The sequence below is a fragment of the Trichosurus vulpecula genome, chromosome 4, assembly GCF_011100635.1.
Source record: "Trichosurus vulpecula isolate mTriVul1 chromosome 4, mTriVul1.pri, whole genome shotgun sequence".
NCBI lineage: Eukaryota > Metazoa > Chordata > Mammalia > Diprotodontia > Phalangeridae > Trichosurus > Trichosurus vulpecula.
Window position 1 is genome coordinate 295,733,823 of NC_050576.1, and position 11,277 is coordinate 295,745,099.

Genomic DNA, 11,277 nt, shown 5'->3' on the forward strand with positions numbered 1-11,277 from the left:
AAAGTCTCTGTGGTCTCAAAGAGGTCCTCCTGAATCATCTTGGGTTCTATCACCCTGAAGCTACAATAGTAATATCCATATGACCACGTATTTCTAAACATTTCCCATCCTGTCTTTCTAGAACCATCATGGGAATCAGGAAGGGGATTAAGATGCTGCACCTGAATAGGTATGCTAGCAAAGCCACAGACAGCTGTGAATAGTGATAAATAGCTAGATAGATGATGGATAGATAGATAGATAGATAGATAGATTGATAGATAGATAGATAATGGATAGACAGATAGATGGATAGATAGATAATGGATAGACAGATCGATAGATGAATAGATAGATAATGGATAAACAGATAGATGGATACATGGATAGATAGATAGATAATGGATAGACAGATAGATGGATAGATAGATAGATAGATAGATAGATAGATAGATAGATAGATAGCTGGAGTTAAAAAAAATTTTAAGCCCACTTAAAGGCCCCCTTACTCCCCATAAATGCTAGCTATTATTATTGGGGCAGCTAGGTGGTACAGTGAATAGAGCATCAGGCCTAGAATTAGGAAGACTCATCCTAGGGAGTTCAAATCCAACCTCAGACACTTAATAGCTGTGTGACCCTGTGCAAGTCACTTATCCTGTTTGCCTCAGTTTCCTTATCTGTAAAATGAGCTGGAGAAGGAAATGGCAAACCACTCCTGTGTATCTACCAAGAAAACCCCAAATGGGGTGCACTGAGATGCACTACTACCTTGGACCTCCTTTGTCTGTGATAGAACACCAAGAAAATGCTCCCAATGGGTACTGAAGTTTGAAAGATTCACAAAACCAAATTTAAGCCTAAGTCCCTTTAGACACTCCTTGCTTTCCCGCCCCCTGCCCTAGAAATCATTCCTTTTCATTGTTTACTTCAGTCTGTGCAAATGTAACAGCTGCATATACTGATCCAAATGACTGGGGCATGGGCGTGGACTTTCTAAATTTGCTCTCAACCGTATCCTCTTTCTTTAAATTTTCAAGTGCATGGTGATTAGACATGCACACCAATGTGTGTCCAAGGGCCTTTTCTGAGAAGAGCCTTATTCCAGAATTATATCACTAGAAGTTAATCTAGTTCCACCCTACCTACAAGCAAGTGCCAACTGCCTCATGAGGAGTGAAATCTCTTCTGCCTCTTTCCTCCTCAATGAGCGAATCACGGTTACTTAAAAATTAAATAAAACATCTGTATGCCCAAATGTTAGCCAGCGCTCTCTGTTGGAATTAAATTTTAATGCCAAGTTAATTGAAGGATGTAGTAATGTGACTACATAAAAAATTGGCCGTGACTTCTAAAAGAGTTTTTTTTAGTATTTGTATTGGGTGGTGCAGTGGGTAGAGTGCTGGGTCTGGAGTCAGAAAGACCTGAGTTCAAATCCAGCCTCAGACACTTACTAGCTGTGTGACCCAGGGCAAGTCACTTACCACTATTTGCCTCAGTTTCCTCAGCTATAAAATGAGCCAAAGAAAGAAATGGAAAACCACTCCGATATCTTTCCCAAGAAAACCTCAAATGGGGTCACAGAGAGTCAGACATGGCTGAAAATGATCCAACAACATCATTGTAGTATTTGTCGTTGTTGTTATGATCCTCCACAGCCCCAAGACAGGTCCGGTCCAGTAAACTCCATATTGGCCTTTATCCCAGAGCCCTGTCTATGGAATTACAGATAACTCCACTCTCATCCTCAGTCTGATGTTGAAGAAGGCCTGGAAGAATTCCCAGAGCCTAAAACCTGTCTTGCCCCCTTCTTTGGAGGTGAGGGTAGAAAAGTAAAAACAAAGACTTCTCATCGTTCAGAGCATCTTCTCACTCTATGGATGAATCCCTTCTACAACATCCCTGACAGATGGCCACTCCTTGTCAGTAACAGAAAGTGAGTTACTGGATAAGGCAGCCCATTTTGTTGCCGGGCAGTTCTAAAGTCAGAAAGTTTTTAAATGAAACTAAATCTTGAATCGAAATCTGCTTTCCTATAGTTTCCAACCATTGCTGCTCATTGTTCTTTCTTGAACAATGTAGAAAAAATCTACTCCAATGCCATATAGTAAGCCTTTCAAGCATTCGAAGACAACTCACATGTTCATTTCCCCCAACTCTGAATGTCCTTTTCTCTAAGCTACATACCCCCAGGTCCCTTAACTATCCTTCAGATGATACGGTTTCCAGAACCATCATTATCATGACCATCCTCCTCCGGACATACTCTCATTTATCAATGTCCTCTTTAACGTGTGGCACCAAAATTAAGCATAAAGATTCAGATGTTGTCTGAGTACAATGACGTCCCCTTCATCGTGGACATTATAATTCTAATAAGGTAGCCTGAGTTCAAAATAGCTTATTTTTAGCAACTGATGCCTACTCCCTGCCTCACTCTTGCTCCATAAAATGAGAGCCAAACCCTTCTGCTCCTGCAGGAATGGCAAGTACTTTTTTATCACTGTCTTAGAACTGACCTTAGATCAGTTTCCTAGTGTACAAGGATGTCCTTTATCCCCTTGTAGCTGCTGAAAACACCCTCAAAAAGAAACCAGAACCCGTTCTGTGAGCGCTGCTTCTAAGTATTCAATCACCATTCAGCACGCTTCAAGAATTGTGAACAGTCGACAGGGTCATCATCATTGTTTGGAAATTATGTGGTTTGGTTTTTTGTTTTGTTTTTCTGACAAATTGCCCTGGAACCCACATTGTGTGAGAACAAGCCAGAATTTTAATTCCGGAATGAGAAGTAGAGCTTCAGGAATCTTAATCATATAATTATGAGAGCCATCTAACAGCCCCCAGGCTAGATTATAAATTCAGCATAACTGACGTGAGGTCATGTGGGGTAGCAGAAAGAACACTGGATGAGATGTCAGAAGATATCAGCTCTTTTTTTTTAATAGCCTCGCCCTTACCTAGAAGTGTGCCAGTAGTTTTCCTTTCCTAGACTCAGTTTCCCCATTTGTGAAATGAAAGTTTAGACTAGATCATCTGTAATGTACCTTATAGTTCTAAAACACTCTTGTGTGATTCATCTCTGTGGTACCATGACCAGAGAAGCACAGCCAAGCAGTTAATTGTCCCATAGATTCCTCAGCCAGGTTAAATAACTAAAGCAAGTTGGAGTCATTGTCACAAATATGGGGTAAAAGATAATTTTGTTTGTTTGTTTTTTCCTTAAATTTCAAGTGTGGTTCAAGACATGGACTTTCAGAAGTGATTTCTAAATCTGAATCAGTCTTCATCCTGGGGACTTAGGTTCTCCAGTGAACAAGATCATTTGAACTGGGAGCATACCAGAGGCTGACATATGCAATATTGCATGTAGACAGTTTCCAGAATGAATGGAAAGACTGGAGAAAGAACTGTGTATTGGATAGATCTGAGACACAGGAAGGATTCTCAGAGAGTGGTCACTTTTCCTTGTTATTGACCACCATCAGCCTTAAGATCCTTCCCCCTGCTCTGAGCTGCCCATTTCTAGCTGCATAGAGTAGTCACTCCAAGCCACTGGCAAGAGGGGAACAGCCTATAGTAGTGAAGTGTGCAAATCTAGCTCTGCCACTTGCTGGCCATGTGACCTTGGGGAAATTATTTAACCTCTCTGGGTCTCATTTTCTTCACCTGTAAAATGAGGAAGTAGGACTCTAAGACCCCCACTGTCTTCAAACCTATGATACCATGAGTTACTTTAGCACAGTGAGCCTCAATTATTTTATCTACAAAATGGGGACAATAATGTTTTTGCTGCCTATCTTGAATGGCTGTTGTGAGGAAAATGCTTTGTAAGTTGTAAAGAGCTTACATTTGAGTAGAACATAAGCTCCTAGAGGGCAGGGACAAGCAATTTTCTCTTTGTCTTTGTATCCCCAGTGCCTTGAATATGACTGGCACTTACGATTGGTTGAGCTGAATTGCTGTGTAAATGTGACCTCCTCCTACCTCCCCACAACCACTAACAGGGGGTACTTGTTGCTTTTGTCTTCCTTTGGAAATTCATACTCACTGATGTAGAGTGGTAACTACCACTAAGGATGAAGGAAATTAGGAGGTGATGTGTTCTCTGCCATTGGCCTGAATCCCAACCTGCTGACCAGCTATGGATAAAGACCACATTTCAGCACCCGCAAATGGTACCATCACAGCCTGACAACCCCAGACCTCCGTGGCCTCATGCTGAACCACTGTGGCATTTGTTCCATTGATAGCCATTGAATATCCAATGATATGGTATTGATTGGCATGGATAGTAAAGATGCCAAGAGACAGACAGCTCTAATGACTAGGACTATACTGTCACTGGGTTGAGGAAACTTCAACTGACTCAGATACTGACTACCAATCAGAAGTAAACTGTCAACATCAACAGTAGTCAACCCATCTTGCAGGATCATTGAGCTGGAAACAACTTAGAAGCCATGTAATCCAAGGGCTCTGTTTTACAAATGAAACTGAGCCCTCAAGAGGTTAAGTGACTGGTCCAAGGTCACATGGGTGGTGTCAAAGATGGAATTTGAACCCAGGTCCTCTGACTCCAGAATGAGTATTCTTTTATCACTCTCCCTCCCTTGTGTGGTGGCTAGGCAGGGTGCCTTTATAAAATATTTCTTTGCCTCTGCTCCCTCTGGTAATCTCTCCCTCAGGACATTCCTCCAAAGAGAAATTAAGGATATCATTGATGCCAAACATTTTGAGTATGTCCTGGGTGGGGCAGCATTTTACGGTTCTACACCAAGTGAAAAACATTCAGATATAATTCTAATCAAGCCCCACCCACCCCTCTTTTTAAACTAGGTCAAGCTCACTTCCCCAAGAAGACAGAGAGATCTTACAAAATAAGCCCTCCACAAAGTTCACTAATCAAGTATTTCATGCCCTCAAGAAGGAGGTTCTTTGTAAATGAACCAGAACTGATATTTAGCAAGCAAAGTAGGCTTCTCTCATACATCTATGTATTCATCATACCCATTCTCACTATTCATATTCTGAACTTAGCAGTGAAAAATCCCCAGCTATGAGTCTTTAGTGTATTTTGTTGTTGTTTAGTTGTTTCCAACTCTTCGTGACCCCATTTGAAGTTTTCTTGGCAGAGATACTGGAGTGGTTTTCCATTTTCTTCTCTAGCTCATTTTACAGATGAGGAACTGAGGCAGAGTTAAGTGACTTGCCCAGGATCACACGGCTAGTAAGTGTCTGAAGCCAGAGCTGAACTCACAAAGATAAGTCTTCCTGAGCTGGAATTCTATCTATTGTGCCACCTAGCTGCCTCTTTAAATATAGCATCTTTACAAGAGACCAACTTCACACTTAGGAGTATGGTATAATCTGAACATTGTGGTTTTTTTTAAGTTTTATTGTTTTGTCTTCTTTTTACATTACATACATGTACAATTCGCTTCTACTTTGTGAGAGGTCTTTTGTAACAGAATAAAACAATTAAGTAAAACTAATAATATAGTGACCTCATCTGAAAATGCATGCAACATTTATTTTATTTATTTATTTTTTATTTTTGGTTTACAATACTCAGTTCCACAAGTTTTTGAGTTCCAAATTTTCTTCCCCTCTTTCTCCTCCCTGTTCCCGCCAAGACGGCATATAATCTGACAAAGGTTCTACATATACCTTCACATTAAACTTATTTACACCATAGTCAAGTTGTAAAGGACAATTATGACCAATGGAATGAATCATGAGAAAGAAGAAACAAAACCAAAAAAGAAGAATAAAAGAGAGAGAGAGCAGCTAGTTTGCCTCAATCTGTATTCAGATTCGGTAATTCTTTCTCTGGATGTGGATAGCTTTTTCCATCATGAGTCTTTTGGTGTTGTCTTTGAACCTTGTATTGCTGAGAAGAGCCAAGTCTATCAAAGTTAGTCATCACAGAATCAGTATGTCTGTGGTTGTGTACAGTGTTCTCCTGGTTCTGCTCCTCTCACTCAGTATCATATCATGTAGGTCTTTCCAGGATATTATGAAGTCCATCTGTTCCCCATTTCTTATAGCACAATAGTATTCCATTACATTCATATACCATAACTTGTTCAGCTATTCCCCAATTGATGGGCATCCCCTTGATTTCCAATTCTTTGCCACCACAAAAAGAACTGCTATAAATATTTTTGTACATATGGGTCCATTTCCCTCTTCTATGATCTCTTTGGGATACAGCCCTAGAAGGAGTATTGCTGGGTCAAAGGGTTGCATGCAACATTTCACATCTGTAACCCCCAGCCTCTCTATTAAAAAAAATCAGTAACTGAAATCCATTTTTGCTCCCTCCTCCCTCCTACCCATTTAAAAAAAAACACTAATTTTTTTTGAAACAAACATGCAGTCAAGCAAAACAATTTCCCTCAAGCAGTAAAAATACAAAAATACATGTGTCTCATTCTTCGTCCTTATTCTGCCATGTCTCGGTAATGGATAGTGTGTTTCATCATCAATCTTCTGGAATCATGAATGGTCATTGCATTGTTAATAATTCTTTCATCTTTCAAAGTTGTTTGTCTTTACAATGTTGCTGTTATTGTGTAACCATGATGAGAAAGGAAAAAGGCACACAGAGAGATGAATAAATTTATTCTAAGGCTCAGAGGGAGGCAGCAACTGGAAAGACCCTTTAGGGGTATTCCATTGAGAAAGAGACCATTTAAAACAATTCACCCTATCCTAGATGGGCGTCAAAGCTGATGACCTTGAGTTGGAGGAAGGGAGAAAAAAAAATACAGCCACAGCCTAAGCCATTTTGGATATTTCTTAGGTGAAACAAAAGACTTGAAGAAGGTTAGATCTAACAACAGGCTGATGGCAGGTGGCTTGGATGGGTATGAAGCTAAAAAAAAAAAGCTAAAAAATATAAGCAGCTGAGAGTGTTGACCAAAGGCAACTAGGAAGCCTGGGGCTAAAGTGGCAGAAAAGAGATGTGGGGTCAAATATGTCTGTAGAAACTGCTTCTGAGATTGACAGCTGCGGAAACAGCAGTTAGAGATGGCCATAGAGAAGCAGAGCTGTAACAATTGAAGAGTGTAGGGTTTTTACCACTGACAGCTGTGGAGGTGGGGCTCCGGAGAGGACCAGCTGCAGAGGCACTTTCTCCCAGATGACCCTGGTGGATGCACAAATTCAGCAGGTGACAGCTGAGGAGGCTGCACTGAGAGGCATGCCAGCAACAACATGTGGTAGCCCGCCCTCTAGTGTTCTCAGAGTGGAAGTTCATCTCAACTTGGAAGACTCAGGAAATTGTCAACCTACCAAAGTATTGCACTCTATAGGACTAGAATAAAATTATAACCAAATTCATCTGGAGGTAAGAAAGGTCAAGAATTGCAAAGGAAATAATGAAAAAAAAGTGGGAAGGAAATGGCCTAGCACTACCAGATCTTAAACTATACTACAAAGCAGAAATGATCATACCAATTTGGTATTGGCTGAGAGAGAGAAAGGAAGAGAGAGAGAGGGAGAGAGAGAGAGAGGGAAAGAATCAGAGGAACAGATCAGATAAACAACACACAGAAGAAAATTAACCTAGCAGCCTAGTGTTCAATAAACCCAAAGACTCCTAAGGGCTCATTATTTAATAAAAAATGCTAGGAAAATTGACAGTGGTTTGGCAGAAATTAGATTTAGCCTCACACCTTAGTTCTCCTTTGTTCATGAGAAGCTAAGGCAATTTTATTACATAGGTTTACTCATTATTTTTGCTTTACTATACTCAATTAACTGATTTGATTTTAGCCTTCTGGTGATTTGCCTGGTCTTTGAGTATAGTCTTACTGGATGGGGACTCAAGCTATATATTCCTCCTCCTACATTAAACCCAAGTAGTAGGTTGGAGAGACAGCCATGAGATTCCCAGAAATCCTGAGGAGAAGCACACTTATAAAAAAACACACATGAGAAGGTAGATAGAGAAACATAAGTGAAGAAAAAGAATATTTTGAAAGGGGGATATACTGTGAAAGAGAAGAGATGCCACAGCTAAGTCTCACGTTGATGCCTTGCCTCCCATTTCCTCCATGAACATGTTCCATCAGGCATTTCATTTCTCACCTTCATTCTCTCCCTTTCTACTGACTTTCTCCTTTGCCTACAAACATAGTTGTCTCTAGTCTACTCAATTCTAAAAAATATATATATATATATATTTTATATATATATATATATATAACCTTTCTTTTGACGCTGCTGATCACTCAAGATGTATATATTGCTTCTTCCCTTCACCACTACACTTCTAAAAATGATAGCATAAGTTTGCTGCTTCTACTTCTTCAACGTCCATTCAATCTTCAACTCCCTACAACCTGGTTTGTGTCTGACCACTTGGCCTTTTGTGAGCAGAATTATCCCTTTGTAGGTGAGATGTTGTAGGCATAACTCCTAGCCACCTACTTTTTCAAAGCCCTTTTTGCTCTTCTTTCATCTTCCATCTCAGGTGACCAACATTTGAAATCTGATTCTGCTACTTTCTACCTGCATGACCTTGGCAAAGTCACTTAATTTCTTTCAGTCTCGGTTTCTTCATCCTTAAAATTGAAAGAGTTGGTCCCTCCTAGCTCTGCAATTTTAGGGATTCATTCATTCATTAGACAAGTGCTTATTGGCATCTACTATATACAGAGCAATGTGTTGTGTGCCACTGTGGAAAATACCAAGATTTATAAAACACATTTCCTTATCTCAAGGAATTTGCACTTGTAGTCTTAAGTAGATCATGAATTATTTGCATATAGAGATGATGTCTTCTTTGGTATCTCTCCCCGTGTGAACATTAAGCACCCAAAGGCTGTTTGTTATATGTTAAAGTTTCTAATGAGCCCAACAAATTTAATCTGAATCATATTCTTTGAAGATCTGCCTAGAAAACAGTATAATAAAGTGATGTTAATTTAGAGAACCTTAAACACTTTATAAGTAAAAAGCCTTACAATTTCTCAACAAATTAAGTGAATGACAATTTTTTTTTCCTGTTTACAAATGAAGAAAAGGAGGCTAAGGAAGTAACTTTTCTAAATACAGTATTTGTATTGCTTCACAGTGCCTGCTCAGAAAATGTGCTGACTTGTATTTGCAGCAGAATTTGAACTCCTGACTAGAAACTACCTCCACCATTTCAGGTCTATCATGATGAAAAATGTTCTTTCATTTGTGCTCATGATTAAATGAAGTTTTCCTTTTTTTAACTAGTTTTATAATTTCCTGATTTTCCAGGCACCAAGACATCATGGAAGAGCTTGACTATTTTTCTGATGAATTTGAGAATTACACCTATCCCTTTGAGTATCTTCAAGAAGAGTTGGAATTGGAAGAGGAGGCTCACCTGGGAGCTGCGCAGTGGATTTCCCTTGTGTTATATAGTCTAGCATTTGTCCTTGGGGTGCCAGGAAATGCCATCGTCATCTGGTTCACAGGGTTTAAGTGGGAAAAGACAGTGGCTACTCTCTGGTTCCTCAATCTGGCCATTGCGGATTTCATCTTTGTTCTCTTCCTACCTCTTTACATCTCCTATGTGGCCATGAATTTCCATTGGCCCTTTGGCACCTGGCTGTGTAAAGCCAACTCCTTCATTGCCTTGTTGAACATGTTTGCCAGTGTGTTCTTCCTCACGGTGATCAGCCTGGACCGTTATGTTCATCTGATTCACCCCGTCTTCTCTCAACGTTACCGGACGCTAAAGAGCACCATTTTTGTCATTGGTGTAGTCTGGCTGGTGGCATTTATGATCAGTGGCCCTACCCTGTACTTCAGAGAAACTCTTGACTTCAACAACCACACCATCTGCTACAATAATTTCCATCAGAGTGATGCCGGCATTGTTTTAATGAGGCACCATGTTCTGACCTGGATAAAATTTGTTTTGGGTTACCTCCTTCCCCTGCTCACCATGATCATCTGTTACTCGCTTCTTGCCCTCCAGGTGAAGAGGAGAGCAACCTTGACCTCCAGCAAGCACTTCTGGACCATACTGGCTGTGGTGCTGGCCTTTGTGATTTGTTGGACTCCCTTTCACCTCTTTAGCATTTGGGAACTGTCAATTCACCACAGCAGCCACTTCCACCACGTGCTTCAGGCGGGACTCCCCCTCTCTACTGGTCTGGCCTTCTTCAATAGCTGCCTGAACCCTCTTCTCTACGTCTTGATTAGTAAGAAGTTCCAGGCTCGCTTCCGGACTTCAGTTGCTGAGCTCTTAAAGCATACATTACGTGAGGTCAGCTGGTCCGGGACAACAAGCGAACAGTTTAAACACTCAGAGGCCAAGAATCTGTGCCTCCTAGAAATGGCTCCATGAGGAGGGTTCCCAAAATTGAAGCTAAAACAAAAGAAACCCAAACTGCCCATGATATGACATGCCAGTAAGAAGCAACTGGTTTTTCTGATAAAATAATCAAGCCAGGCAAATACTGGCTAGTTAACAGTGAACCATTCTCTTGCTATTTTTCCACCGAGCAATATAGCTTTGTGTGTAACTGTGGCCACATGTGGGTGTCTCCTAACTGGGATATCTTTGAATCAAATCTAATTACAAGATACCCAGTGGTCCATTTTTCTAACTGTTGACTGAGGCAGCCCCATTTAGGGTTGTCATAAATGTGGGAAGAAGCTTGTTTAATTTGATTCTTGCTCATTATACTATTCTGACATAGTCTCTGATGTTGAAGCATTTTATTATTTTCTTAGGATAACTTAAAAGATCCTGGAGCTTATTATTAAAAATGAGATAGATTATTTTCAAGAATACTAAGGCATATGCTGCTTCTAACGTTTTCATTTTTGCAGATAGCCTTGCAGACATACTCACAATGTCACAAATAGGTTTATTCTTAATTTTATGTAATTCATGCATTCTGCCAGAGAGTGTATGTTATATTCATTTAAAGTGTATTACTACAAATATAAATAGATTCTCAAAATTGGTGGGGTGTGTGTGTGTGTGAGAGAGAGAGAGAGAGAGAGAGAGAGAGAGATCATTAAGAACATCATAAACCCACAAGGTCAATATCTAAGTAGATAATTAGACTTGGCCAAAAGATAAAGGAAAAAATATAGAATTTGGAGCCAAAAGAACTGGCATTGACTATTGACTTTGAGCTCTACCAACTCCATGACAATGGACAAGTTATTTAACCACTCTGTGCCTCAGTTCCTTATCTTTAAAATAAGGAAGTTGGAATAGAAGATGAATTGTAAACTTTCTTCTAACTCTGAATCCTATGATGCTATAATAAGTTAACAATATGAAGGCTTTGATGA

At 40.1% G+C, this 11,277-nt stretch overlaps 1 protein-coding gene across 4 annotated transcripts in view; it reads left to right on the top strand.

The window, feature by feature from the left end:
* GPR1 (G protein-coupled receptor 1) overlaps positions 1-10,954 on the top strand; it is a 57,393-nt gene extending 46,439 nt beyond the window's left edge. For 2 of the 4 annotated variants that reach the window (XM_036758307.1, XM_036758308.1), the window contains exons 2-3: positions 9,065-9,143; positions 9,238-10,954. In XM_036758307.1, the coding sequence (XP_036614202.1) occupies positions 9,251-10,315 (1,065 nt within the window). In that variant the 5' untranslated portion in view covers positions 9,065-9,143; positions 9,238-9,250 and the 3' untranslated portion in view covers positions 10,316-10,954. The remainder of the gene's footprint in view (positions 1-9,064; positions 9,144-9,237) is intronic. The other 2 variants (XM_036758306.1, XM_036758310.1) reach the window with 1 other exon arrangement.
* The last annotated feature ends 323 nt before the right edge of the window (positions 10,955-11,277 follow it).